The sequence below is a fragment of the Doryrhamphus excisus genome, chromosome 1 (genome assembly GCF_030265055.1).
Source record: "Doryrhamphus excisus isolate RoL2022-K1 chromosome 1, RoL_Dexc_1.0, whole genome shotgun sequence".
NCBI classification, from domain to species: domain Eukaryota; kingdom Metazoa; phylum Chordata; class Actinopteri; order Syngnathiformes; family Syngnathidae; genus Doryrhamphus; species Doryrhamphus excisus.
Window position 1 is genome coordinate 6,565,673 of NC_080466.1, and position 27,595 is coordinate 6,593,267.

Consider the following 27,595-nt stretch of genomic DNA (forward strand, 5'->3'; position numbering starts at 1 on the left):
AAGTTACTATAATCCAATTATTTATCTTAATTTAAGTACTGCACATTCACAATAATTCAGTAAATTCTATATAAGTAACTACTTTTTGTGAGGCGGTGAGTTTGCATATTTATTTGAAGTAAAGTCAACTTATTATATATTACAGTGCAGCAAACTTAAATGCAGAACATTGCACATCCGAATTAAGAGTTATGAAGTGAGTGATAATTATATGCACTGAAATAAGTTTTGGATGGCTCTGCACTCTCATTTTTTTCTAACACCAGTCAATCCTATTGACATCAATATGATCTGGACGATGAAGATTGCCTGCACAACCTATGTATGCGGAAGTCCTCAAGAGTGCTAGGGTGTGTGACCAATTACAACGGAATGGGCGTACCTATAGTAGATGGCCTGGGGTGGAGTAAATTCAACAGATCGTTTGAGTCTGAAGCATGAAGTCCAGGATTTTATGAAGTGCCTATATGCACTCAATATTATTGTGTCTGTATGTCAATCAATAAAAATGATGACATCTCGCATCATGGCTCGCAAACATGTCCTGACAGGAAGACCCAACCAGCCATAACTTCATGATACTGCAGTGAGACTGAGTGTTCCAAGCTGCAGGGGCTACTAGTTTACTGACTGCCTGACTCCGCTGCTGTGTAATGAGGTGAGAGAACAGGTGACGTGAGGCCACCGACTATCCAGGTCACTAAAAGCAAATAGAGAGCTGAGCATGCTCAAGTAGCAGAAAGTGGAATATGAGCCACTGAGAGCAGTAGGGGAGTAAGGGGAAGAGGGCTTTTAAAAAATTACACCTCAGTTCCTGCATACAGTATATATCCAGTCATAGATAATTTGGCAGAGGGTTTGATAATGCTATATGATATATAAACGTAAAAAAGCATGTCTTGTTGGTCATTGTTGCTACTTCCAAGTTACCAAAATACTTTATTTTAACAAAACATTTTGTAGGGCACTGGCAGATAGAGGCCGTGTTGCTGGGTTTTTGCCTTACAGTCCTCTTCACCTCCATTGCTAGCCATGGCTTGTATAGGAGAAGAAGCTGCAAAAACTGCACAACTTCTGCAGGTTAGTTAAGCGGTAGAACAATGATTTTGTAAGTGCTTGTGACTGATAGGGGTCCTTTCAAATAAGGAAATAATTTTTCCGGGTCCCAGACCTTTGGCAACAGATGTAACCTCATCCTTCCAAAGCCATCTGCCTTGATGCTCAGTTAATAGTTAATAACGTGTGGCTGCTCCCAAGTCCTGATGAGAAAGCTGGAGCAAACCCACCTCATGAAAACCTGGCATGCTAAAGAAACGCCAACAACAGACCATGAGACTACTACCCTGAGAGAGGAAGGGCCCTGATCAAGAGTATATATGATGCACTGTAGTGAAAGCCACAAGTCTATGGAAGCTACAAGGCCGACCCCACCTTGTATTGACTAGGACCATCAATGTCAGAACATGGAATGTGAGGATGTGAGATGGGAAAAAAACCTCAGCGCACGTAGCCAGAGAAATGAAGAGCTACAATGAAAAAGAAGCCTGCTCACTGGAGAAATGTTGATGTATTCTTGCCAAGACGATGACACAGAAGGCATCACACTCACATTCACATTATCAGGACCTGCACAGCAAGCTCTGATAGGCACATGGATCAAGAATAATAGCAGCATCATTCAGAACAAAGAAGAAGAAGATCAAGATGAACATTATCTAGTGCTACACCCCAACCAACGACAGTCATGAAGAGGTCAAGGACCAATTTTACGACATCATGGCCAAGTACCTAGAGACCTCAACCACGACCTCAAAGCCAAGATCGGACCGGACAAAAGGAAGTGATGACGGAGACACAGATTGTGAGTAATGACGAGAACAACAAAAGATTTGCAGACTTCTGTGCAAAGAATCTGGTCTCACTTTCCCTGAACTACACTTTCCAGAACTACAACATCTGCATGAGAAATTCAGGATGACGTCGTAATTCAGACGTCGTATCTGACCACCACCGGCTGGTAGCCAGGAAGAACTGCATGGGGGCAACAACGAAGAGGCTGAAGTACATCGTCAGCATCATACTATGATACCACAACCAGAGAAGAATTCAGACTGCCTCTCACCAACAAGTACCAAGTCCTAAAAGAGGTCACCAACCAGAACCAGTGACAGAAAGTTAAGTGGACACTTGCGTCAACCTCTCAGGAAGTAGTAGTAATATGCCCCAAGTGACACCAACAGAAGGAGCGGAGACCACCATAGAGATGTTGTATGGGAAGAAAAATATGTTCCAGCAGACTGTAAGGAGGGCAACCTCATCAAGCGACCCAAAAAAGGAGACCTCAGCAACTGCGCCAAGTACAGAGGAATAACCCGCCTGTCAGTACCAGTGAAGGTCTTCAACATGATCCTACTTGAGAGGATCAAAGGTGCAATCGACCCCCTCCTGCGAGAGCAGCAGGCTGGCTTCTGAACAAATTGTGTATTGACCAGATCGCTACAGATTGCTACCTTGCGCATCATCGTCAACTACGAGGAGGTTTTCGACAGCGTGGACTGTAAAACCCTCTGGAAGCTGCTTCGCCAATACAGAGTGCCAACCAAACTGGTCAACTTGATCAAGAACTCCTTTGAAGGTATGACCTGTCGAGTAGTCCATGAAGGTCAGCTAACAGACAGCTTCAGGAAGAATGCTGGCCGAAGTTAACTCTGTCTTTATACTACCACAGTCTGGTGCTGACATAAGGGACTATTTTGTACCCAGTACTACCTCTTTGAGTAGTACTGCAGAAACAATTTAGGATGCAGATAGATAAGAGATAAGCAGGCACCCATCTGTTCTGCCAACTTTCACATGTTCATCTAGATCATAAAACTAATTAGCATTCCCAGAATACTAAATTAATGTTATTCGGCAGGTCAGGCCAAGAAGCGAGCCCACAAGAATGATTAAGTGTATGCAGCCTAATTCAGGGTCTAATTCATAATGAATGAAACATTGTTAAGCCACTGCAGAGCCTGAGTGTAAGAGTGAGGGAGACAGACCATTTAGACATCAGAGAATACTAAGAATTATGAAGTGGCAAACATTAATTATTCTGCCTTGGATCGCTCATCCTCATTATTTTATTGCAGTCACTTTTGGGCCACAACAACTTGTGCAAGTCAAGATACAAGCGCAGCCAATTAGAGCGATGATGTAACCAAAAGCAGGGAGTGAATTCCATTTATTTTCTGCGTCAGTGAGCCCTCTTTATTCAACCGTTGAGGTTGAATGTTCATTTTGTGTTTCACAGCTACAATTTGCCATTTGTTAGCAGGTGTGCACAAACACAAATGTGTTCCTGTGCGTATGAGTTAGCGTTGGGGGGGGGGTTGGGATATTACCAGCTTGAGAGGAGTCAAGGGTCTGGAAACTGCAGTCAACTCATGTGATTCCACATAGAGGAGGTTAGAAAGCGACAACTTTCAATTAGAAGCAGATATGTAATGGTTTGTATGTGTGTGAGTAATCTGTCAGTAAAACTGGGCTTCAATGAAAGCCAAAATGGACACAGCAGCATGTAAACACCCAAGAGGATAGGTTGTTTTCTATTCACATTTACACACTGAAAATGGTGTCTATTTAATTAATGTATTCCGTCAATAATTGGAAGCAAACTGTATGTTGGTAAGATCAGTGTAAAAGAGCCATATATGCATGAAGATGCTCTGAGGCTCAATCAGTGGATGACATTACTCCCCTTTGACCGGGCGATGGCGAAGTCCTTGCACAACATTAACAAGTCGTGTGCTTTGATTCTCCTCCGTGAATCACTACCTTATTGTGGTCGAAGGGTTTGAGTGCCCAAGTCATTCCAGGAGCTGTCTGGGGCTATATGTCCCTGGTAGGGTCTCCCAAGGCAAACAGGTCCGAGGCCAGACAACAGTCCGACCCGTTACAGAAGACGCCCCTCGATTTGAAATACTATTAAAAAACTGATCATGTGTATTTATTTATCTATATATAGACTGAACTCAAAACTGAAACCAGCGAAATGCAATTAAATGGAGTGCAATGAAGCATTCAAGTGTATTTAAGAGTTAAATTGCATATTGAGTATGACAAATTCATACATGTTGGCAGGTCTACACTAATAGTGAAAGTCCTCTCTGCTTCTCACCGTGTCCCCCCCAGGGGGCCCAGCACCACTATTTAAGAAGCACTGAATTTGCGCCCAGCAGCTTGTTTGTTACTGGACATGCTAAAAATATAATTAAACATAAACCCCAACAAAAATATTGAAATCTGAGCTAAAGGCACTTTGTAAAGAGAAAAGGCTTGATTATTGACTACACTGTTAAAAAAATATTGACACAAAGCTTGTCTTTAATTATACTGTGTGCTTTGTTTAACCTTTATACAACAAATTTAAAAAAAAAATCAAAATACAAATATCAACGTGCCCTCACATCCTTTGATTTCAGTATGTAGCCCCCTGGGGAAGAAGTTTGGACACCCCTGCTCTAAACTCTATTACATAACTATAACAGTTATTAAGCCCATTTTAAATGCAGTTTAAATAATATGAAGAAAAAAATTGTCATTGTCCCTTCCCCCTTTGCACTACAAATCTATCACAGTTACTGTAAAAATATATTCATAATAAATTGTGCTGTTTTGTGTTTGACTAGCTATAACCTATTATCAGTTTTTTTTTTAAGCATACTGAAGCTAATTTTGTGTATGGTTTACCTAAATTAAGCATTTCAGCATACAAACAGCAAAATGAACTAAAATACAAAAAAGAAAATACACACATTCAGAAGATGCATTCAAAGATGCTGTGAATTATATGACGTATTCTACACTTGTCACTAGGGGTCATTCATTCATTCACTTTTTTTTATACCGCTTATCCTCACAAGGGTCGCGGGGGTGCTGGAGCCTATCCCAGGTGTGTACTGTATATAAAACTATGTTGCTGGTGCCAATATCTTTTTAGTAACTATACCTTTCACAAGCCGTGACTTGTAACAAGCTCCCTTGAAACCAGGCTGTAGGGAACTGATGACTTCTCGCTGGCTCATAGTTTGTGTTGTAATTTGTGCCAAAAAATATTCATTGTGTGTGATCCGGAGTCTGTGCACTATAGGCCGGAGAGGTTTAAGTTTTTCCACAAAGTGCTCATTATGGACTTGGCTTAAGGAATGAGGGTATTGTAATTTTACAACAGGGAATGGCTTACAACCCACTATTGACTAGACTATCCAGTTTTGCTTAATTAGAAATAAGGAAATTAGTCTAAACTCCTTTTCCAATTGAATTCATACATACAGAATGTGAATTATGTGTGCTGATGTATTGATGAAAACAGGAAAGTAGATATAGTAGAACAAAATGTACTGCAAATGAATCTCATGAGATGCAAGAAAAATCTGCCTTTATAAAGATAATAATGGACCGTTTTAATTAACAATGTAAGAAAGGTATATTCATTAACAATATTTGTATTTTTGTTGTAGTTTTCTTTAGGGAACAATTGAAGGTTCGAATCTCCGTTGGGTGTTTGTATGTTCTTCCTATGCATGGCTTCTATCCAGCTACTCTGGCTTTCTCCTCCATCCCAAAAGCAGCATGTTGGGTTAAGAAGGGAACAAAAATGATTCATAGGTGTGAATGTGAGTGTGAATGGGTGTTTGTCAATATGTGCCTTGTGATTGACTGCCAACTGGAATAGGCTCCAAACAGGATAAACAGGAGAAAATGAATTAATGACTTGTATTTCAACTAGGAGCCTAACACAAAGTGTATGTCTGTATTCAGGTTCCTTGAAGTTGATTGTCCAGCAGGTGGCAGTAGCACAGCATCGTGTGCACAGCTGCAGCCGGGTGAGTGAATCAGAGGTCACAAAGGAGCAACATCCACTCAGACAGCCCGACAGAGGCAAAAAAAAAAAAAAAGAGCCCAACCTGCTCCACTGGCCTGGGTCTCAGAGGTGGAGATCCTCTGCTAACCTTCCAGAATAAAAGCACAGCCTGGCTGCGGCATGATCTCAATTTCACACGCTCGATAAAGTAAAAAAAAAAAAAGGTCACTGTAAGAAGCATGATTTATGGAGGAGGCATAAAAAGGTCTAATGTGCTATCATGATCCAAAGGTGGCGATCTTTGGCTAAATCAGACCATTTAGAAGGAGGAAGTGCCAATAAAGGATTTCAGAGCAAGCCTGCTTGCCGGGAGGTGGCTGGGGAAGCTTCTACAACATATGTAAGACAGTATGGGTAGTAAAGGAATGGTGCAAGCAGTGATCCATCCATCCATCCATCCATCCATCCAAACTATCTAATCTATCTAATCAATCTAATCTATCCATACTTCCGGCTTGGTAAAAATGACAAAAACGACTGTGTCCTGTCCAAACCCTGTGGGTGTCATTTAATCCTCCTGATGTTAATCTGGGTATTGAGCTCCTGTGTTGAGGGGTGCATGCTGACAGTTGATGGCACCGAGGTCAAAGCTGGGTGAATGTGTGTGTGTGTGTGTGTTACTTCTCTTGCCCTTTCCAAATGTCACAGATGGGCCCACTCCTGAGGAGCTGGCGCATATTGTGGGCTCAACACATTATGTTAGTGTGTGTGTGTGTGTGTGTGTCATGATAATCTGCAGCATTAAACACTTCAAACACGTCACACTTGGTGATGTTTGAGTGTACGTGTGCGTGTGTGTGCACAGTGTGTTTGCATGGACACTATATTCCCTCTGCATCCTATTCCTGATTCTCTCAGTGCATCGTTAATAACAAGCGTACAGAGTGAGGTTCATGAAAGTTAAATTTTGTTTCGCAAGTGTGACTCTCTTAAAGTCACAATATGGGAAAATCTGGCTTTAGAAAAACAACGGCTTGAAAATCGTTTTGATGATATACTGGCTTGGAGAAGGAAAATAAGAATAAGGAGAATAGTGTCACTGTTGTTGTCGCGACAATTCATGGTGGACCAGCCAGGACATCATTACGTTACATTACATTATTATCTCATGTTGTGTTAGCATAAAATCCTGTGTAATCAGCTGAGCATCTAATAGAAAACAGAGCTACATTTTACTTTTAACACTGTAAAAAAAAATGTTAGCTTTTAGTTCCGTCAACTTATTTTAGTGCGTCAGGTCAACTAAATTTTGCCAAAAAGTTGAGACAACTAGAAATGTTTGGTTTTGATCCTCCCAACTAATGACATAGTTCAGTCTACTTTGAAATGTGGGTGTGGCCAACTTGTACAAGAGTGTGATGGGTTTTGCACATGCTCAGACGCTTGTGATGGTGCCACTCGTACATGCATTCACACACACACACACACCCCCCGCCCGCCTCCACATACAAACACATCACACTGACACAATTTAGTAAGATATATAAAACATTTCTCAGAGTGAGGTTCATGAAAGTTCCGAAAAATATATCGGCGAACCCACGCCTGTATTGGCCGATACCGATTCAAGTAAAGAACGCAAACATCGGCCCGGCCGATGTATCGGTCGATCCTTAGTGTCAACAGCAGCAACAACACTTACGATGTCCATTCTCCTTGGGATGGCTGTGTCTTCCAGCACAAAACGTGTGTTCCAGTTCTCAGGTAAAAAATGCTAATGGAAAACGAGCATCTTGTTGAGTCTTTGTAGCGAAATGGAAAGCTAGGCATCCACTCTTCCATCTGTGAATGACACTGAGACTAACGATTAGCGACGTGTCATGTTAGTTTTCATGTTAACTGCTACAATTCTAATATCACTGTACTTGGTTATTATAAACATCAGTTATGTAAATGGACACAGCATTTTTTCAAGGTTTTTTGTGAGGGGTTCAGCATCAAAATAGATATTTTCTATGACGTTCGTTCCTAGCTTGCTAATATTAACTTGTTTTCTTGCGCTTTATGTTTCACATAGTGATTGGGAATGATGGGCAAAATTCCAAAAAAGTGCAGTTGCTCTTTAACATTATTGGCCCTCACAGTGTCTGCCGAGGAAAATTCTGGGCGTTTGAGTTCAAATTTAGGGCCCAGATACCAAAAGCACCGCCCACCACTGCTTTTGGGTCAGGACTTGATATTAGTTTTATTATACAGCACATAGTCAGCCTGAAAGAAATTAATTCACTTGTTTATGTGTTATTACCAATATTAAGTATTATTATTACCAATATTAATTATTATACATGTGTAAACAGTCATATACTGCTTAAAAAATGGTAAGTTTCATTTTAGTGTTGAATTCAATCAGACAGACATTGTCATTCAAATATATTCCTTCCCTATGCAAATAATAAGTGTGAAAAACAAGAGTGGTGCTGGATGCAGACTGAGATTGTCCGCCTACAGTCTGTCACCAGTTGGTCTCTTTTCATTCACTAAAACAAAAAAGCAGATCCAAATCCTCAATTTTCGCTTGAGAATTGTTGACCATCATTGCCAAATGAAACAGAAAACAGAATGTGTCAAGCGTTGCTTTATGATGCTAATGTTTGTTTATTTATTTATTTTTTTACCATTGGAGGTTTTCAGCAACACATCTATTTTTCCTGCCAGCTGGGACAGTGCAAAACATAAGACAATGCACAACAGCAAACAAGCTATGTTTGATGTATTCTTTTCTCCTCTCTCACTCTATTTCCCTCACTGCTTTTTGTAGCTGCTTCTCTTTTGGACAAATTATTATTTGAGTTTCAAACACTGATGATTATGCTGTCCAAACCTTACAGGTAGCCTATAATAATATATTGATTATGCTGCCGAGATGTGCTTTTCTAAAAAAATAAATAAAAATCATCCACGTGTCATATCGATAAACACCACTTTTCTAAAATGCACAAGGACAAAAATGAATGTTTTTGTGTTTTGAGGAACACAGTATTGAAAAGTAGCATATTTTCCAGCCTATGGAGTCATACTCAACAGGGGGTGGTGAAGCAGCCAATGGAAGGGTGGCAGTTGTGTGCAAATAAAGCCAGAGAGCAATTCTGGTTTAAATGAAAGTGTGTGACACAACGGGTTGTCTTACCCGTGGCTAGAACCTCTAATGATGGTGTTTGAAATCACAGGAAAACAGCATAAATATTGTCATTATTAAAGCAACAAAAGTCCCACCACCAATGTGCAACGGCCAAATTGCTGTACTCTGAAGTAAAGCATGCAAATTGACCAAGTAAAACAAATAAAGGCCTTCCAAAGAGATGTTGTTTCATCATCGAAAGATCACAGATTTGAAATCTATGGCTAAATCAAAATACACATTCATGTAAGAATTAAAAGAAATTAATGACCTCACAGAACAATAATGATTAGTGATCTTGTACAGGAAATGCGCTATGAATCTGTTGTACTTTCCTACTGTACTGTAGTTTGAAGTCATCACTTGTTATTACAAATCATTAATTGCCGTGCCTAAATAATGATTGAATAGTAAAAAGCCAATTATAATTAAAAATTACTTCAACAACAGTACAATTCAAAATGTTCTGTTATCAAATATTATCAGATATTCAGAACTATTCAGACATTTGACATTAAAGACAAAAATGTGAGATTACCAAAATTGTGGGAAAAATTCAATATTTTGTTATTTCCCCCCCCCTTTAAATGAGTACCCCGCAACCTTAGTGAGGATAAGCGGCACAGAAAGTGGATGGCTGGATTTAAATGAGTCAATAAAAGTAAGTTTGGCCTGAAATATATATATATATATATATATATATATATATATATATATATATATATATATATATATATATATATATATATATATATATATATATATATATATATATATATATATAAATATATATATATATATAAACATATTTATACAAAAATATTTGTGGGGCGGTTTAACCTTGTAAAAACTTGCATATTTACATAACCTCATGTTAAAAAATACATCTGCTATACAATATAATTTTAGACTTATTGGCAATGTTAGGCAGCAACACTGTCGATTACGTTTTTTTTTTAAACACTCACAACTAAGGTCCTCAGGACCACAAAGGTCATCTTACCATAAACTACTATAAAATCAGTGCTGGGCAGCGCATTTCGTAGCTGAGCCTTTAGTGGGGATTTACAGTAAATGACCGAATCCAACTGTTAATAACAACACTACCACTTAACAATTATACAAACTCTCTATAATACACAGAAATGCAATATAACACATTTAACACATTAACAACATAAATCAGATTACTATAATGTACGCAGTTGTGGTTCTGGCTTGAATGACGCCCTGGGGGGATCGATGCTGTGGCACACACCCCTTGCAAAACTTGCTTGGTTTCTTCCACATCACATGATGGACATATGATCACGTTTGGAGGCATGTGTATCACGCCTGTAGAGGGCGCCTGTCTGCTATGTTCTGACTCGATGAGGATTTGGTGAACGCTGAGCATTAGTAAATCGATTTTTTTTCTTTCCCCCTCTGCCGCACTGGGCAATTGCCCGTACGATCCATCGCTAGAACCACCACTGAATGTACGTCTGTTTTACTGAGGTTTTGAAAATATTTCCTTTGCTTCTTCGATGCTAATTCTAGCACAGCACTCGACTTCAGGGACATTCATCACATTGACAGCTGGAATAGCAGCTGGAACTCAAATGTTAGCTTGCAGTTGAATGCAAAAATAAACGGAGAGAGGGCTCACATCTAAAAAAAAAAACACCCGTTAGTTGGGACATTATTATGCCAAGGCACCTCTAAATATGATTTTTCATAGCTACTTCTGCCAGAAATATATTTTTGAGGGGATGGGGGGTTAACACTTTGAAGTAAGTCACCAGTCAGTCACAAATGGCACAAAAACCATTCACACTCGCATTCACACCTATGGACATGTACACGTCCAGTTAACCTAACATGCATGTTTTTTCGGCCTTTGAGAGGAAGCCAGTGTTCCCAGTCACAACCCACTTAAGCATACAACTCCACATAGACATGTGTGGATGAAACTTGAGTTCAGTATATTGAGGTAGTTCTCACGAGTATACAAGAAACAGAAAATTTGGTTTCTCGTGCAACATTGTTGGTTTGCTATTTTTGACTTTTTGATATTAAGCAACAGTGTTGTTCTTGTTGTCTTCATACTTGTTCATATGAAGATTATAATTGTCGTTTTTTTTTTTTGCCAGAGTGCTTCTGTTGTTCATGGACAAGTCACTGGAACACTTTCTTTGCTTGAGATGGACCATTTTAGGTCTGACCAGCTGGACTTTGTGGTAGCAGATGACATGGGAACTTGGAGGGTCAGTTTGTGTTTGTGTGCTTAATTTATTCTAGGATTCCCCTGATATCTGCTGGCACACTTTACTTTCTCAGCCTCTCCCATAATCCTCTTCTCTTCTCATAAGTGATTCCCAGACCAAAATGGAAAAGCAATTGAATAATGAGGATCAATCTGGCACAATATTTCACATTTCCCCATTCATCTGTTCCACTAATGAGGCAACCGCTGTTTGTGTTTGGGCAATGTGGGGGAAGTTAAAGACCATCCCTTAAGGACATAGAAAAAGAGAACTCTTCTACGGTGTATCTATCAACTTGCTTGCATTGATGAATGTAATTTATAACCATTTTAAGGGGCTGTTTGCAAACATGAATAGGCTGTATTGAATATTGTTACAACTCAGACTATTGTTACAAACTTAAAAAGAATGTTACTCGTGAGTAAAGATTAAAAGGTCAAGTAGATATTTGAAAGTCCAAGCAAAAACATCTATGGTTTCGTCCCGCCCACGCTTCAGCCTTCTTCCAGAAGCTTCCGCTGGGTTGAGCACATGCAGCCGCAGATCCTTCAGAAGATGTTGCATTAACGACTCATTCACTTGCTGCGTCTCTTCTATATGCGTGTGTGCGTGTGTGTAAGTGTGAGAACCTGCATCCCAAACAGATGAGCACTTGTGCTAATGCACATATGCAGGGCTTTGAACTCTCAATCCAGCTCAGTGGTAGCAATCACAAGGCACTTGAGCAGCGCAGGAAGAGACTAGAGAGAGACATGAAAGCGACGTTACTGTGTTTGTGTTTGTAAGTACCCGAGATGCCGAAACTCACCGGAAAAAGCCTAGTGCCAGATAGAAAATATGAATTGCTGCACTTAGGAAAAGTGTATTTGAGTATTGATGTATGTGTATCATATTCCATCTGGGGAAGAATTATGTCCTTTAGTTACATCATCATGAAGCTGTGGTCTAATGGCGCCCCGCTCGATACTTTGCATTTAGTACCAAGTTACACTGATGAGCTCTATTCTTACATACAGCAATTAGCGTTAACCTTTGACGACAGACAGATGAATAAGTGGACATATCAACAGATTGATGCACGGATAGCTGAATGGCTGGACAGATCAAAAGATAGACGTTGAAATGGAAAGACAAACAGATGGATGGATAGATGCATGATCAATGGATGAACAGATAGATCAATAGACAGAGACAGGTGATAAAACAGATGACACATGGCTGGACAGTCAGACTGATGGGTAGATAGATCCATTGAATGACTAGATGAGTGATTGCGCAAGAGATAAATAGACACATGAAGAGACTGATGGACATACAGACAGATGCGTGGATAGATGGACAGATGGATAAAGAGATGGACGGATGGACAGACAAATGGATAAATGGACAATAGATAGCTCAGGACACAGATGGACAGACATACAGATAGATGCTGATGGAAAGAGAAATATATATATAGATTGATTATAGATTGAGATCGGCAGATGGAGAGAGAGTTGCATAGACAGAGGAACAGACAGATCAAGAGCTGGATGGATGGACAGATGGAAGGACAGGCAGATAGGGAAATGGACAGAAAGATAGCTTGGATAGAGACGTCCATTTTAATAAATTGATTGAGAGATTTGTAGAGATATACTGGCAGACATATTGAAGGGGATGGGTAGAAAGATGCTGATGTAGATGGGGGAACAAAAAGACAGTCGGAACAAATGAGAGATGCATGCACGGACTGACTGATCAAAAGACGGTTGAACAGACAAATAAATGGACGGACAGACAGAACAAAATGAAAAGATCACTGGACACTGCAGATATAGACTGACAAACGGATGGACAGACAGGTGATAGATTGATGGATTGGATGATCGGCCCGCTAGATCAAGAAACAATGGAGTGCTCCTCCTAAATACACGCCATGCTAATATCTAAGCAAGACATGAAATTAAAGAGTGAGACAGGCAGCTGGGGAATTAATCAGGATGAGTTAATTAATGAAAAAAATATTCATTGAGAACGAGCACTTCAAATGCAACTGCTTTTTTTGGTACTGAAACAAGTCTTCTACAACTTGGATGGTGTTGCTGGCGTTCTGTTATTATTTATTTATTTCTAAGGCAATCAGTAAGTCCTTTGCCTTTTTGTTTTTTGATCCAAGATCCAAAGAAATACAGCTGGAGTAGGTGCAGATTCTGGAAGATCTAGATCGTTTTCTGTGCAGGTTATTGTGTGTAACTGCTCTAGGAGTCCACAAAGCAATACAAACGGTCAAAAAATGAGCATAATAGGTCCCCTTTAAGATCAGTTGAAAAATTGCTAGATTATACATTTTGCACATTTGGATCTTTGCTCCAAAAATGACAAAAAAAACCCTCTCCAAACCAGAACAAAAAAAATCAGGAGGACTAGTAATAAGTAGCTCTACCATTCTTGTTATTTGGTTTGGGCATGCTTGATGCGAGTGTTTCCAGGAGGCTATTGGGAACAATCAGGGTACATCTTATGAGGAACACTCAGGACACATTGGAGAGACTAGGTCTCTCAATTGGCCTGGGAACACCTTGAAATCAGCCAGCAGGAGCTGGACGAAGTCGCCGTGGGAGGGAAGTGTGGGCTTACCTGCTTAGGCAGCTGCCCTCATGACCCGACCTTGGATAAGCAGAAGACGATGAAGGGATGGCTGGAGCCAGAACTCTGTTTTTGTTAGGAACAAGTGACCAGAGAGCTGGTCAAAATGACAATGCCCACAACCCCTGCGTCCCCTGCTTGCTATGACGGACACTGGTGAGTGCTGGCAACTCCACTTAATCATATAGAAGAGACAGTGCAATAGCAGCACAGTGAAATAAACAGAGAAAGAGAGAGACAGGGAGACAATACAACGATAGCTCCCTGATACATTGTCTTAGCAGTGTTCACATTGTGAGTGTGCTGTTCATTTGTCAGTAAGCCTTAGCTGTTTGCACGATTTCAAAGCCATCCTTCTGCTGTTGTTTAAGCATTGAAAGTGCAGTCCTGTTATGACTCATGTGGAGGTGGTATTAAGGCAGGATAACCAAAAAAAACCCCTCATGCTGGATTGTTTTCAAGCCTTATATCACACAGACAGTACCTACAATAAGATTTTACCGATTTACACTACAGTACTGTCACTACATAGTACATACAGTTGAGGGTCATAGGTGCAAGGGCTTCTTTCTTGGCAAGCACCATTTTAATAGACTAAGAGACTTCACTGTGGACAGTGCCACTGATGTTCCAGAAATTTGTTGATTCCTGGGTTGTTCCTGGAAACAAATTTTCAGTATGGCACTAAAGTAGTGAAAAATCTACGTCAATTGTACTTAAATTTGAACTGATGATCTTGCAACCTGCAGTTCTTTAAAATCTTCTGCAACAGACTGTCAACTTGTGTAAATCTACAGATTCTCATTCTTAGATCTTTGGCTTAGAACATTTCCTACTGTCCCGAGTGTTGGAATTGTATTGTATTGTATCATCAAGGAGATTTTGTCAGTTGCGTGGAGAGACCAGTTGATCAATTCCATGATTTAGATTTGGAGAGCAATGCGGAAAGAGTGGTCTTAGAAGTATGAGACAGGACTAAATGAGATATGGACACAAAGGAGGAAAGATAAGGAAGAGCAGAGGGAAAAGATGCGACTGCCTTCGTTGAGAGCCAACACAAGAAATACATATCATCATTTTCAAATGGTCCCAGTCCCAAGTTATACATTTTGTCCAAAAACAATGTTTTTTTTTACATGTTACATGCAAGGTGCAGACTAGTAAATTAAATACTTCAATAATGAAAGTAAGTACTAAAAACTAAAACAATGACTACTTCTATATTCAACATTATTAAATAAATTGTCATAATTTTCATAGTGAAACCAACAGCAACAAGGGACAAGGGATGTGCAAGAACAATTCCAAGATCTTTGATTGGATTTGATTTCTTCTTAACTCAAAATAAGACTGGAAATAAATAAAGTATTAAAGCTATATACAAGTAATGGGACATAAGTCCAGCACAGTACTAGACCGAGTGTGACCGAGAGTGAGTACGTCCTCAAACACAAGAGTGCTAACATTAGCATTCCTTGGTTCATTGTAATAATTACCTCTTGGTGCAGTTTGTTTAGTCAGGTATTTCAGAACCAAGAAATTTTGGACCTAAAAAATGTAATACTCACCTTTACTGACCAAGCCGCATATTTTCTTCTTTATTTGAAATTGAATTGTCCCCTTATTGAATTGCACACAATTTAAGCATTGTTTTGCGTTGTACAAAACACATTCATTGATTGATTTTCCGTTGATATTGATACCTCTGTTCCTCATCAGGTGAATTTGGGTAACAGTCTGGACTGGTCACTACATATTGACAAACAACTGTTTACACTCATGGTTACAAGTTTGAGTCACCAATTAACTAACATAACATGGATGTTTTTGGAATGTGGGAGGAAGCCAAACTCTGTATTCACACAAGTGAAATGCCTGTGCTTCCTGTACAGATGCAAGCAGGTTTAATTTTAGATGACTTGGGCTCTGTAACTAGTGTGTTGGTTTTTCCATTCACACAATCGTCATGGAAACAGCAAACATATGTGCTATAACTCAGAAACAAACTGTGTGTGTGTATATCCATGCCCTTACACAATGAGCTCTTTCCTTTAATTTAATGACGCTCAGCTATTGTGATTTCATGTTGAAGAAAATTGCATTGAGAGAATGGCTGTCACTTGACATTTGACAAAATAATTAGATCGTTGAAATCACATGTGTTCTTTATCTTTGTCGTATTTCACTCTTGTGTTAGTTAAAGATTAGATAATTTTATGAACATTATTGGGAATTATGTGACCAAATGATTATTTTTTTAAAATCATGTTGCACAATATTTTTTATATTTTTCCTGTCGGACCAGCTGAGCTCAATGTATTTGCATCAAATTCTCACCAAGCCCTGCTCCCCAATTGCTTTTCTTTAACCCCCCCCCCCCCAAAAAAAATTCTTGCTATCTTCACACTTGTCTTAACGGTGCTATTTCTCACTCACTCACATGCTAGGTTTCATTTCCTCACTCTCGTAGCCATCTTTTCAGACTCACTTCCTTGATTCAGATCTTTGATCCCCCCCATTTATGAACACTTTATTGAAAAGCGGAGAGGTGGCAGAAGAACAGACATAATTGCCTGGGGGGGGATAAGTTATTGGAAAATGGATGAATGGCTTTCTTTGGAGGAAGAGCTGCGAGAGTGTCAGGAATAAAGCAGGCTTCTTAATAATGCTGAAGGTCAGGCATGGGGATGTTGGGAAATTTCTTTATGCTGCTGCAGTATTGTGGTGGTGGTGGTGAATGAATGAATAAACACAAAGCAGTTCTTCTTTATCTCCACTATTGCATATGTAATTTATCAGTGTGTGTCTCTGAAGGCGAGCATTTGCGCGTTTGAAGGTTCAAGTGTGTTTCGGGACCATTGATATTGTTCTTCTCAAAGGTCAGAGTTTATTTTTATTTCATCATTCAAGTTTGCATCCATGGTAACATGTAGTAAAGCAAAGGTGGTTATTTTTTTATGACACTGTGATTAGTTTACAGTAACTATGTATTTATTTTAACTCACCAATGCGAGCCAATTGAGGCATCACACATTTTTTTCTGAATTATTTTACATTTGAGGCTGCACAGCAGCCCGAGTGGTTAGCACACAGGCCTCACAGCTAGGAGACCCGAGTTCAATTCCACCTTCGGCCCTCTCTGTGTGGAGTTTGCATGTGAAGTTTCTCCCCGTGCATGCATGGGTTTTCTCCTTGGACTCCAGCTTCCTCCCACATTCCAAAAACATGCTAGGTTAATTGGTGACTCCAAATTGTCCATAGGTATGAATGTGAGTGTGAATGGTTGTTTGTAATGGTAATGGTTTTATTTCATTTGAACATGCATCAGATTACAATTGTGTGCATCACATAATCAGTTCACAGTTCCACATGTCCAAAAGGAGTAGGAAGAAGCAAAGCTTATTAAATCCTACCCCTCTTTTACAATCAGTAACTGTTACATTTGTTCACTTCCTGCTTTCCATAATACAGTTTAAGGCTTTTTTTGTTTTTTTTTTAATAATACCGAAGTACGAGGTGATATGACCATACAATGACATAATGGGTACCATAGTAACTGTCAATATAGTGATATATATAGCACATCATGACTGGTTCAAGACTCTTCATCCACAACACAACAATACTGATTGGAATCATGAAATGGCCTGACTTATGATAACTGCTAATAGCTTTGAGTTAGTGATTCCTTTCCGAGCGAAACAAAATAAATAAAATATCAAACTCAAGCAAAATGATTTACCAGAGATGTCCTCCACCTCAGTCAGCCCCTGTAGGTGCAACTTATCTTGTTGAAAAGTTTTGCTGTACTCAGCCAATCAGAACTGGGGGGCCTGCAAGCAGGCCCATGGAGGTCGACAAACTAATTTAAAAAAGGTCCAACAAACATACCCCTGTGTTTTTCAGACAATATATTTAAATGGCACGGTGGGGCAGCGTCTTAGGGGGATAACATACCAAGAACCCAAGCAAGTATTATGTATTTCTTTCATCTCTATATGGTCTCAGTTGAAATGTCAATATTGTTGAATGAATACCTCTGTGGCAGGGTCAAAACCTAGCATCATTATAGTTGCTGCTGGCTTCTACGGTGTGAATTTGAGTCATGGCCACATTTATTTTTTCCCATTTATTCATGCAATGTTCTCATCATACTGGTTCAGTTACCTTCCCAATTTCACTCCCGATGTTTTGCTACAGTCCCTAACAATTACTGTGTCAGCTCAAACCACCTCCCAAAACCCCCAAAACAAAACTCCAGTAGACTGCATTCTCGCTAAGAATGTGACAGATAGTGTGGAGATGGGAAGCAAATCTGTTACACAGCATGACACGAGGCATCCATTATTTCTGTTTACCGCTACACAACATGTCAAAAACCTGATCTTCGCCCGGTTCTGTAACAGGCCCAGTTTTGATCGATGTTTGGGGTGGGAGATGTAGAAGAATACTAAAGTTTGAGGATTAGATCAGGATGTGTCAATGTTGCAGATGATCCTAATGATTTCCATGTACAAATTTAGAAAAGACAGACCATCAACAAAGAACACCACTTATCTTTATTTCTTCTAATGCCTTTGCATGATTTTTGTCTACTTGAGAGCCAAATATGAGGAGTTAAATATGAACCTCCTCGGCTCAACCAGACCACTGATGATGGGTCATGGCTGGATCATTACGCATGGTAATTACCCAATATATACTGCCAAGGCGGTTGTACGGTGAACAAGTGGTTAGTGCATAGGCCACACAAGAGACACAGGCTCGATTCCCCTCTGGGGCATCTTTGTGTGGAGTTTGCATGTTCTCCCTGTGCGTGCGTGGGTTTTTCTCTGGGTACTCCGGTTTCCTCCCACATTCCAAAAACATGCATGTTAGGTTAATTCGGTATGAATGTGAGTGTGAATGGTTGTTTGTCTATATGTGCCCTCTGATTGACTGCCGACCAGTCCAGGGTGTACCCCGCCTCTCGCCCGAAGACAGCTGGGATAGGCTCCAGCATGCGGATGGATGGATTGGATTTATACTTTTTGGGTGCTTCACATTGAACCAATTATCATTTACTCAACTGCCACTCAGGAAACTTAGAAAAACATCAGGAGATCAAATATTTATGTTCCCCACTGAATAGTGGAGAGGGGTGAAAACAAGATGGAGTCATAATTACACGCCTCACAAAAGAGATCTACAAAGCTCTAATTGACAAGTAGCACTTACATGTATAGCTATACGTATATAACTATACACTTAATATACTTGAGATAGTTAGAATCTATTGACAAAATGATACCTTGACTTCCCGTGAGTGGTGTCCTCAGGAACAAAAGACATAAAATGACAACTCTATGTGCATCCATCGACACATTTACACATACTGGAATGACATTTCAAGCCAACTCTTTAAGAGCAGCTCACTGGGAAACTAGGACAAACTGTTCTGGCAGAAAATCTAATCGTTTGGCAGGCTTGGACCAAAGATGGAGGCTAGCATGCAGTTCTAAAGTATTTTCAAGGTGTCGTCTGGCTGTGGTAAGGCCCTCGCCCTGCGTACAGAGGGATGGAGGAAGAAAAAGAGGGACTAAATTTGGAGTTCTTCGATGAAATCTCTTCCCTGGTGGTAACAGGATGTATGGAGGGTGAGGGAGAGACGGTGAAGTGGAAAAAGGCAAGGAGCGGAGCTGGAAATAGGATGTTCAGAAGTAAAGAGGATAAGACAAGAGAGCAAACAAAAAAATGGTGATAGCACGGAGGAGGAGGAGGACTGGAAAAGTAAACTAGAGGAAGTAGTGCAAAGAATCTTCCTTTTTTTTTGCTTTCAGTTTTCTCTCACTTGTATTCAGTGTACCACCCAATACACATTCACACAGCTTTCATGGGAGCAATCTTGTTTGGTGTGCAGTGTCTACCACTGTGCGTGTGGTAAAATGTGCATGTGTGTATGTGTGTGGGAGGTGGGAATCTGAGCAGGTGCATGAGGGAAAAAAAAAAGAGCACGGAAGATCAGTGAGTCAACTATTGGGTGTGTGTTGCAGTGTTAAATCCAAAGAAAGCGAGTGTAATTATATTGTTGGGTGATGGGAGTTTTCAACACACACACACACATACTTGTGCCGCTCTTGCACAAACAGAACACAGGTGACCACAAATGGCACTGGATCATGCTCTTTTGTCAATTGCAGCAAGTACTCAAGAGTTCTAATTCTTGCTTCAAGGCGGTGAAAGTTGTTCTTTTTCACTATGTCTTAAAATCATCTTTTACTGCATTAACTGCAACTGCAGCAAAACAATCTCAGCCTTAGACTTTCACTTTAAAGGACCAGTTCTATTCAACTCAAATTACACAGGTCGAAGTGAGTCAGCTGTATTGCCATTGTATTCTGTTCTCACTGTCAAGCACCAGGTACAAGTGCAAAAGCTCTTTTCACAATTCCTCCTTTGTCAAATATCAGAGCCATAAATATTTCACAACTTAAGGCCTTTGCAGCAGAACTTTAATGAGCTGCTGCGTGGGCTCACTTTTTCTGCTTTCTTCTAGGACCATTAGTCTTGCATTAGCCAACCATTCTTTTTCAAACGTTCAAATATGATGACAGTCGTCTCTCGTTTATCGCGGTTAATTGGTTCCTGACCTGACTGCAGTAAGTGAATTTCCACAAAGCATACCCGCGACCCTGGTGAGGATAAGCGGTATAGAAAATGGATGGATGGATGAATATTTTCGTGGTTAGAGCATAAAAAACTGTTTATAAATTTGCAAATAATTTTTTTACCGTTATTCGAGTAGTGTAGACATGAAATAACACCCCTATCATACGGCCACGTAGAAACGTCATTAATGGCAAATTTTTTAGACAAAGTTCTCAACTTTCTCTGTGGCTAATTAGTTTTTTTGTTGGATTTTTTGTCTTTCAGCGTGGGAGGCTAAAAAATATTTTTTTTTGGCAAACAACTCACACACCGTTTTAGCTAGCTTGATTTCTTTTGGTGAAAATGTGGAAAATTGAGGAAAATGAGGAAAATGAGAAAAATAAGAAAAATAAAAAAACAAGAAATCTAGAAAAAATTAGAAAAATTTGAAAAAATGAGAAAATTGGAAATATGAGGAAAGTGACAAAAACAAAAGTATTTGGAACATTTGAAAAATGAGGAAATTTTTTAAATAAAGTAATCAGCTTACAAAAGTAATCAAATTACTAATGTAATCAGAGAATCAAAGAATTTACAGACTTTTCACAGCCTTGTAGCTCAGCCATACGATCATGTAGAAAAATAATTTCTAATGTGCAAACTGTGGGATCACTGCAGGGACACAAAAGAAAGCAACAGCCTTAAGAAAGACTTTTAAATGGACTGAGAAAGAAATACAAAATAAGAAGCCAAACACTTATCACTTCCATACGGAATAGGAGGAGAACGTTTGACTCTATCATGTCAAACATGCCATGGCTGACTACATGCAGTGTGATGGTAATGTAATATAATGTCACTTCTCATCAATGCTCCGTGTCAATACACAATACGTACACACTATACATATAACTTGTATTTCAATATGTTTTATTTAGTAAAACATTTTCAAATTCATATTCAAACTGTGATGTAACCAGGGACTGTATCTAATAGTATGTCAAAGTAACAACTCAAATGAAAAGGATTTCAAAAATAATTGTGTCCCGCCAAGCATGATGGCAACACCACGGTCTAGGGCTGCATGAGTGCTGAAGCACTCGGGATTTGAAGCAGAGCATGACCTCCTGGGTCGCATCTTTGGGGCATACTGAAGCTGAACATAGAAGAGCTCAAAATGTCTAACATCCACCATCTTCACCAGTGATGTCATCATGGAGGAGTGGAAGAAGAGTCCAGTGTCATCCTCTGGTGAATTCCATGCCCCAAGAGGATTAAGATAGCAATGGTACTCACAATAAATACTGACACTTTGGACACAGTTTGGACATGTTGACTGTGAGGTGGACTCACTTGTATTGTCAGCTTTTTAGACAATAATGGCTGTGTGTTGAGTCATTTTCTATGGATCGTAAATCTACACTGCCATACAAGAAATAAACTGACTACTCTCAGTTATATCCAAGTTTCATTTTGTTCCTTGATAAGAAAAATGGCAGAGAATGGACTGTCTTTATCTATTTCTCAGCATGACTGTTGACAATGTGACTGACGGAGACGCCTCAGGGCAGTAACAAAAGACTGCTGCAGCAAAGTGGAGGCTATGCAATATAATATGTCCAGAGCTATGGCATACAAATATGTGTTCATTTTTGTCGTTTTTAGCTGTGTATTTTTATGTTATAATGAGGTGGCAATCTGTTGTCTGGGCAAGCTGCAGCTTGATCTGCGTTGTCTCAATACCTGGCCTTTCCATCCAGGTAACACTATCTACAGTTAGTTGTTTCATCTACTGTGGAGGTGTCCCTCTGGGCCATGTTAGTGTTAGTCAGGTCCTCCAGAGAGAGATCCACGCTTCTTCAGTCATTAGCACTATGTATTTAAGAACACACATTTGACTTTAATCTTCTATGTTTAGTCCAACATTTTCCTGTCTTTAACTCTGTGATACATAAACTTATTTGATTTGTTTATTTTTTAGGCATGGCTGTCTGCTTGTGGGTGGTGTTTGCTACCATTTACCCTTTGGACTTGGTGCTGGGATCTGATCTATCTTCTCCTTCTTCGGCTCATTTTGGACACATTCTACTTGATCTTAATCTTAAGTAGCCATCGAGATGGTCATAAATATATCTAGCTATTTCAAATAAGCTCTTGCATATTGCAAGATGTCTGCTCACTGGAATCATAAGACCTTCTTTTCCTCGCTTGTAGACCAACAGAATCAGTTTAGATCTAGACCAGGGTCAAATTTTAGGTCTCCTTTAGCCACATGAGGAAAAAATACATTTTAATTAAATCAAGCCAGAAACGGTAAGGGGGAACTAGAAGTATATTTCAGGAATTTAGCAGGGGGATAGATATAGATAGATAGCACTGTTAATAAAGTGATAAGGGGCAATAACTGTCTCAGATCAGGCAAGATATTGACGGCTTTTATTATTAAACTTCCTGTTGTGTGAGTATGTGTGTGTGTGAGGTGAGAATTGGCCCTTTTGTCACAATATATGTATATGTATATGTATATGTATATGTATATACACATTTCGGTGTATCACATCATGTGTGCTTAGTCTGACTTTACAATAAGGTACGTACATGAAAACACAGTACTTACTGAAGAACTAATGAGAAACTAAAGAGGAACAATTGAGTAGTGGTTTAGGTTTTTTGAAAATATTCATTTATTCATGAATAAATGCACAGCCACCTTGGTTTCAGGTGGGTCTATGACCATCATCACATCTGAATGGGATGTTAACAAAGGTGGTACACCCAAAAGATGGTAATTTGACAACACTAAAGGGCCAACCATTTCTGAACCCGCCGCCTCCTTTAGAGGATAAACAGGCTGTTGCACCAAACTCCCAGACTCTATATAGCTGTCCTATCTAGTCTGCCTCGTGTGTGTCCCAGCTAGTCTTTGATCAGGAACTGGTAAAGCCTGCTTGGGTGGGGCAAAATGTCTTGTAAGACAACCTGAACAGCACAGTTGCAATCGATTGAATACCCTGAGAAAGTCAATGGCTCAAACGTACACTACACACTAGTGATGTATGATGTCACTGTTTTCCTTTCCGATCCAATATGGAGTAAAATTCAGGCTGTTATTGGTCATACCAATTCTAGAGCAACACTTCATCCCTTCAGTATTGGACCGCACAACATTGCTACACATGCGGCCCCGAAGTTGGCTAAAAGAGCATTTCTCCATTTTTTTTTTCAGCATTTTGACCATATTAGGACTCATTCACTTCAACAAACCCACAATAACCAGCACAGAAAACTTTCTAGATCTTCCAGAATCCTTGGGACTTGGTCATTTTAGTAAGTAGCACATTGCTCACTCACAGCCTGGAAATTCACAGCCTTAATCAAAAATGACAATGTTTGTTTTGATAACTGATACTGATATTGCCTTGCTCAATTCAATGACCAATTGATATGTTGTACTTGGTATTGTATCAGGAAGACTGCTTTAAGTATTAGCGATCACTCATCTTAAGCCGATAAGGTTTGGCGAAGCCGACTCGGATTCATTAACTATTTCTAAACAGTTTTCTCACTAAGTAATTAGTGACCATTTGCAATAATTTTGACTTATCAATGACAACGCTTCTAGGTAAAATGCTGCCATTCAAACAGAAGTGCACGTTTCCTAATTGGTATTTTCCTCATAGTCATAGAGTGTCATTGGATTTTGTTTAAGCTACTTATTATGGCACCTGCCTCTTATAATGAAGCCATGCTTGTTCAAATTTTCTTTACTCCCTCTGCATCATTAGATGAAAACGTGTCTCTGTACTAAGTAGTGGAGCTCTTCACAGAAGAGGAAAGTAGGCATGAAGGACAAGGACATGACTATCTTATTTGATGAGATGAGGAGCAGACCAGAGAGCAACAATTCAGCATTGGTGTTGCCAGGTGTGTCCTACAAAATTCCTTATTTACTCAATAAATAGCAATAAATTGCACAGAATGTCTACGCTCAGCTTCAGATTGGGCAGTGACTGCATATCGAGGTGAAAACAACATGGAAACCAGTGAGCCGTCTCTATGTGAAAAACAAACTGTTGTGAATGTGAGAGAAAATGAAAAATCAATCACAACCATTGTACAAAAATCGTCGCTACATCACCAAAAGTACAATAGCTTCACCACAAGATGCAAACCTTTCATGAGCAAAAATGGGTAGGAATTCCTGGGTGGAATTTGTCAGAAAGTACAGAAATGATCCTCAAAAATTAATCAGCCCATAAAACCTATGTCTCAGATTTGAAGTTGTCTTCAGTCTACTGCAAAACGAAAGCAATTGACCTCACTCACCGAGGACCACCTGTATAACAACATGGTGATCTGTGAACAATGGCTTTCAAGGTGCGAATATACAGTATGCTTGGATTATTATTCAACTCAAGTGCAATGTGCACATGTGTGACATCCTGCATTGTCAAGCAAAAATAGCAATTACGCATGACACAAGTACAGTCTGGAGGATCTCCTGTACAATCTAATCCTGTGGGACACAATTAGCTTCCTCTCACACCTCTTTGTGATCTCATTTGTTCTTCTCATTTGTGTTTTTTTTCCTTCTGGTAACATATCAGGATTAAATAAAACTACTTTAAAAAGACAGAAAATACAAAGATACAAACAAAAGCTAAAAACAAAAAATATAAAATATCAAAGTGGCAAGGGTGTGTGTGTGTGTGTGTGTGTGTGTGTGTGTGTGTTTGTACTCATAAAATTGAGGTTGGCAGGTCTGCAAACGGAATCGATGAGCTTGTCGGTGAAGACTGCAAAATTATTATTTGAAGCTCAGCACTAAACATCAGTCTGCTGTCGATCAGGTAAAAGGTGTTGTTGATATTTGTGCAACAAAAAGTAATAAAGAACATAGAGAATCATATGATTGCTGTAGGAAACAGTTGTGGGTTTTGTTTCTCCATCTACAGTTGTATAATTGACTCTTAAGCCAGTGTGGTAAACACATATTGACAGCAGTAAACAAACATTCGTCAACAAGGACATATTCAAAAATTCAATAAACCAATGTAAAATGAATGGGGAGGCCTCACAAAAGGGACCAGAATGACTTCTTACACAAGTGTAGTTCAATATCCTTAAGTGGGACATTGCATTTTGCCAAATTTGGGGGTTATTATGCTTGGAAGTTACAAAATTTGACTCGTCCAGGCTACGGTAGACATCTTCAGATGAAAAAGCACCAAGGCCGAGGAACACAGCTGTCAAGTTTATGGAATTGCAGTGTCAGGTGTCAGACATCAGCTGAAATTCCATCATCAGCAAAAGGTTTGTCATTTTTATTGCACTAATGGACTGAAGGTGAAACAGAGTTGTGAAAATATCCATCATGTTTATGGAATTATACCATTCACAATCGGCCTCAGATGAAGCAGTGGCGGGTGAAACTTCCCCTGACATAACGGATTTTAAAAAATGGCTTGGAAAAAAAACATTATCAGCCTCTCGATGATGACACTGCAATTCCATAAATTTGGCAGATGTATTCCCGAGACCTAATGCTTTTTCATCTGACATGACTCTGACATCTACGGATGATGTTACATTTAAACTTGTTGTTGGACCCCAAAGTGCAGACACAGAGAGTAAAAAAGTAGAATAAGAAGAAGATTAAACAACAAACTATGTAGGAAACAAAAGGTGGTACAAAATGTATGAAGAAGCTAACTAAACCAAAGGGAATATAGTAAGGTGGATAGGAGGCTAAGAAAGCAACAAAATAACAAAATAAACTGGGCACGCAAAGCAGTTAAATGTCCAAGGGAAAACTCAAGTACAAAACAAACCTGGTCAGTATCAAATGGCATAATCAGAAGTCCAAGGTAGAGCCATGGAAAAACATTCTAGTACAAAGAAATAATTTGGCGTATGAAAAGTGTGGCAGTAAGGCTAATTAACAGGATGAATTCCGAAACTGAAAACGATGTGCTTCGCTGCTGCGCCCACCTTCAGAACCCACGGCTTCTGAAACAGTGAATAAGAAGTCAAACATAAAACACAACTACAGAATAAAGCAGGAAGTGACGGATGATGCATGACATATGTGCTAAAATATACACTGTACCAAACTCTCTCTCTAAAAAAAAAGCCAAACTGTTGCAAGACATTTTTTATTAATGTTTTTAACTAGTCTTTTGCCAAGCAAAAATCCACAACACAGTCAAGGCATTTGTTCATTTCTCTCTGTGATTGAGTCCAATCTTGTTGGAAGGATATGTGGCATGACTGCTGGTATTCCGCCCAGGACTGAATTGAAACTATACAGGCACTCAGCCCGACAATCTGCTGCTCCTGACCCGATGAGCTGAGACGGATGTCTGTCCAGAGGAGAGCCGGAATCCTTTTGTGATGACGCCGCAAAATCCCCAGATTGTATGTGGGCGCCCATCCCTGCTGATATTAATGGCATGTGCAAATATGGGTGCTTTGTGCATGAATTTATATTACTTTAATTTATATTACCATAATCTACAACCCGTATGTGAGACAAGGACACACATCTTTCGCTTTTCTGTGCCTTCTAAATATTGAAAAACTGCTGGGCATTAGGCAAGTAATAATGCTGGGAATTCACCTATTCTATGCTGTGACCATGTAGTAACAGACACATTCATGATAACATATAATACTTATATAATACTTATAAACAATAATATAACTTCTTTCCTGGGTGAATTGATTTCACAGAGCCCATAGCAACGAATGCTACCTCTATCAACAACAGCAGCAAAGAGGGAGCGTTCGCTACCACTAATAATGCAGACTTTTTGAGAGCTGCCGCCGCTGATTACTTTTGACTTTTTCTTCCCCCAGGCAGAGAATAATGTTGCTGGGTGCTAAGTAGATCCAGCTATAGTGAAACACTAAGCCATTGTTGTAGTGTTATTGTGTAGTGTTAGTACTAAACCTTTCATTTCTTAGACCAGGCTGCGCTTCCGCTGGGCCAACGGCGTGTGGCTGCGCACCCAAGCCTCCATCCGTCCCACCGGCGCAAGTAGCAAAGAGGGAGGAGAGAAGGTGTGA

General features: G+C 39.7%; 1 protein-coding gene across 1 annotated transcript; it reads left to right on the forward strand.

The window, feature by feature from the left end:
- Positions 1–1,776: 1,776 nt before the first annotated feature.
- Positions 1,777–27,595, forward strand: LOC131137408 (uncharacterized). Its single transcript, XM_058085342.1, is given in 5 exon segments — positions 1,777–1,861; positions 1,992–2,061; positions 2,241–2,701; positions 5,806–5,870; positions 27,494–27,595. Coding segments are annotated over 5 exon segments (783 nt in total).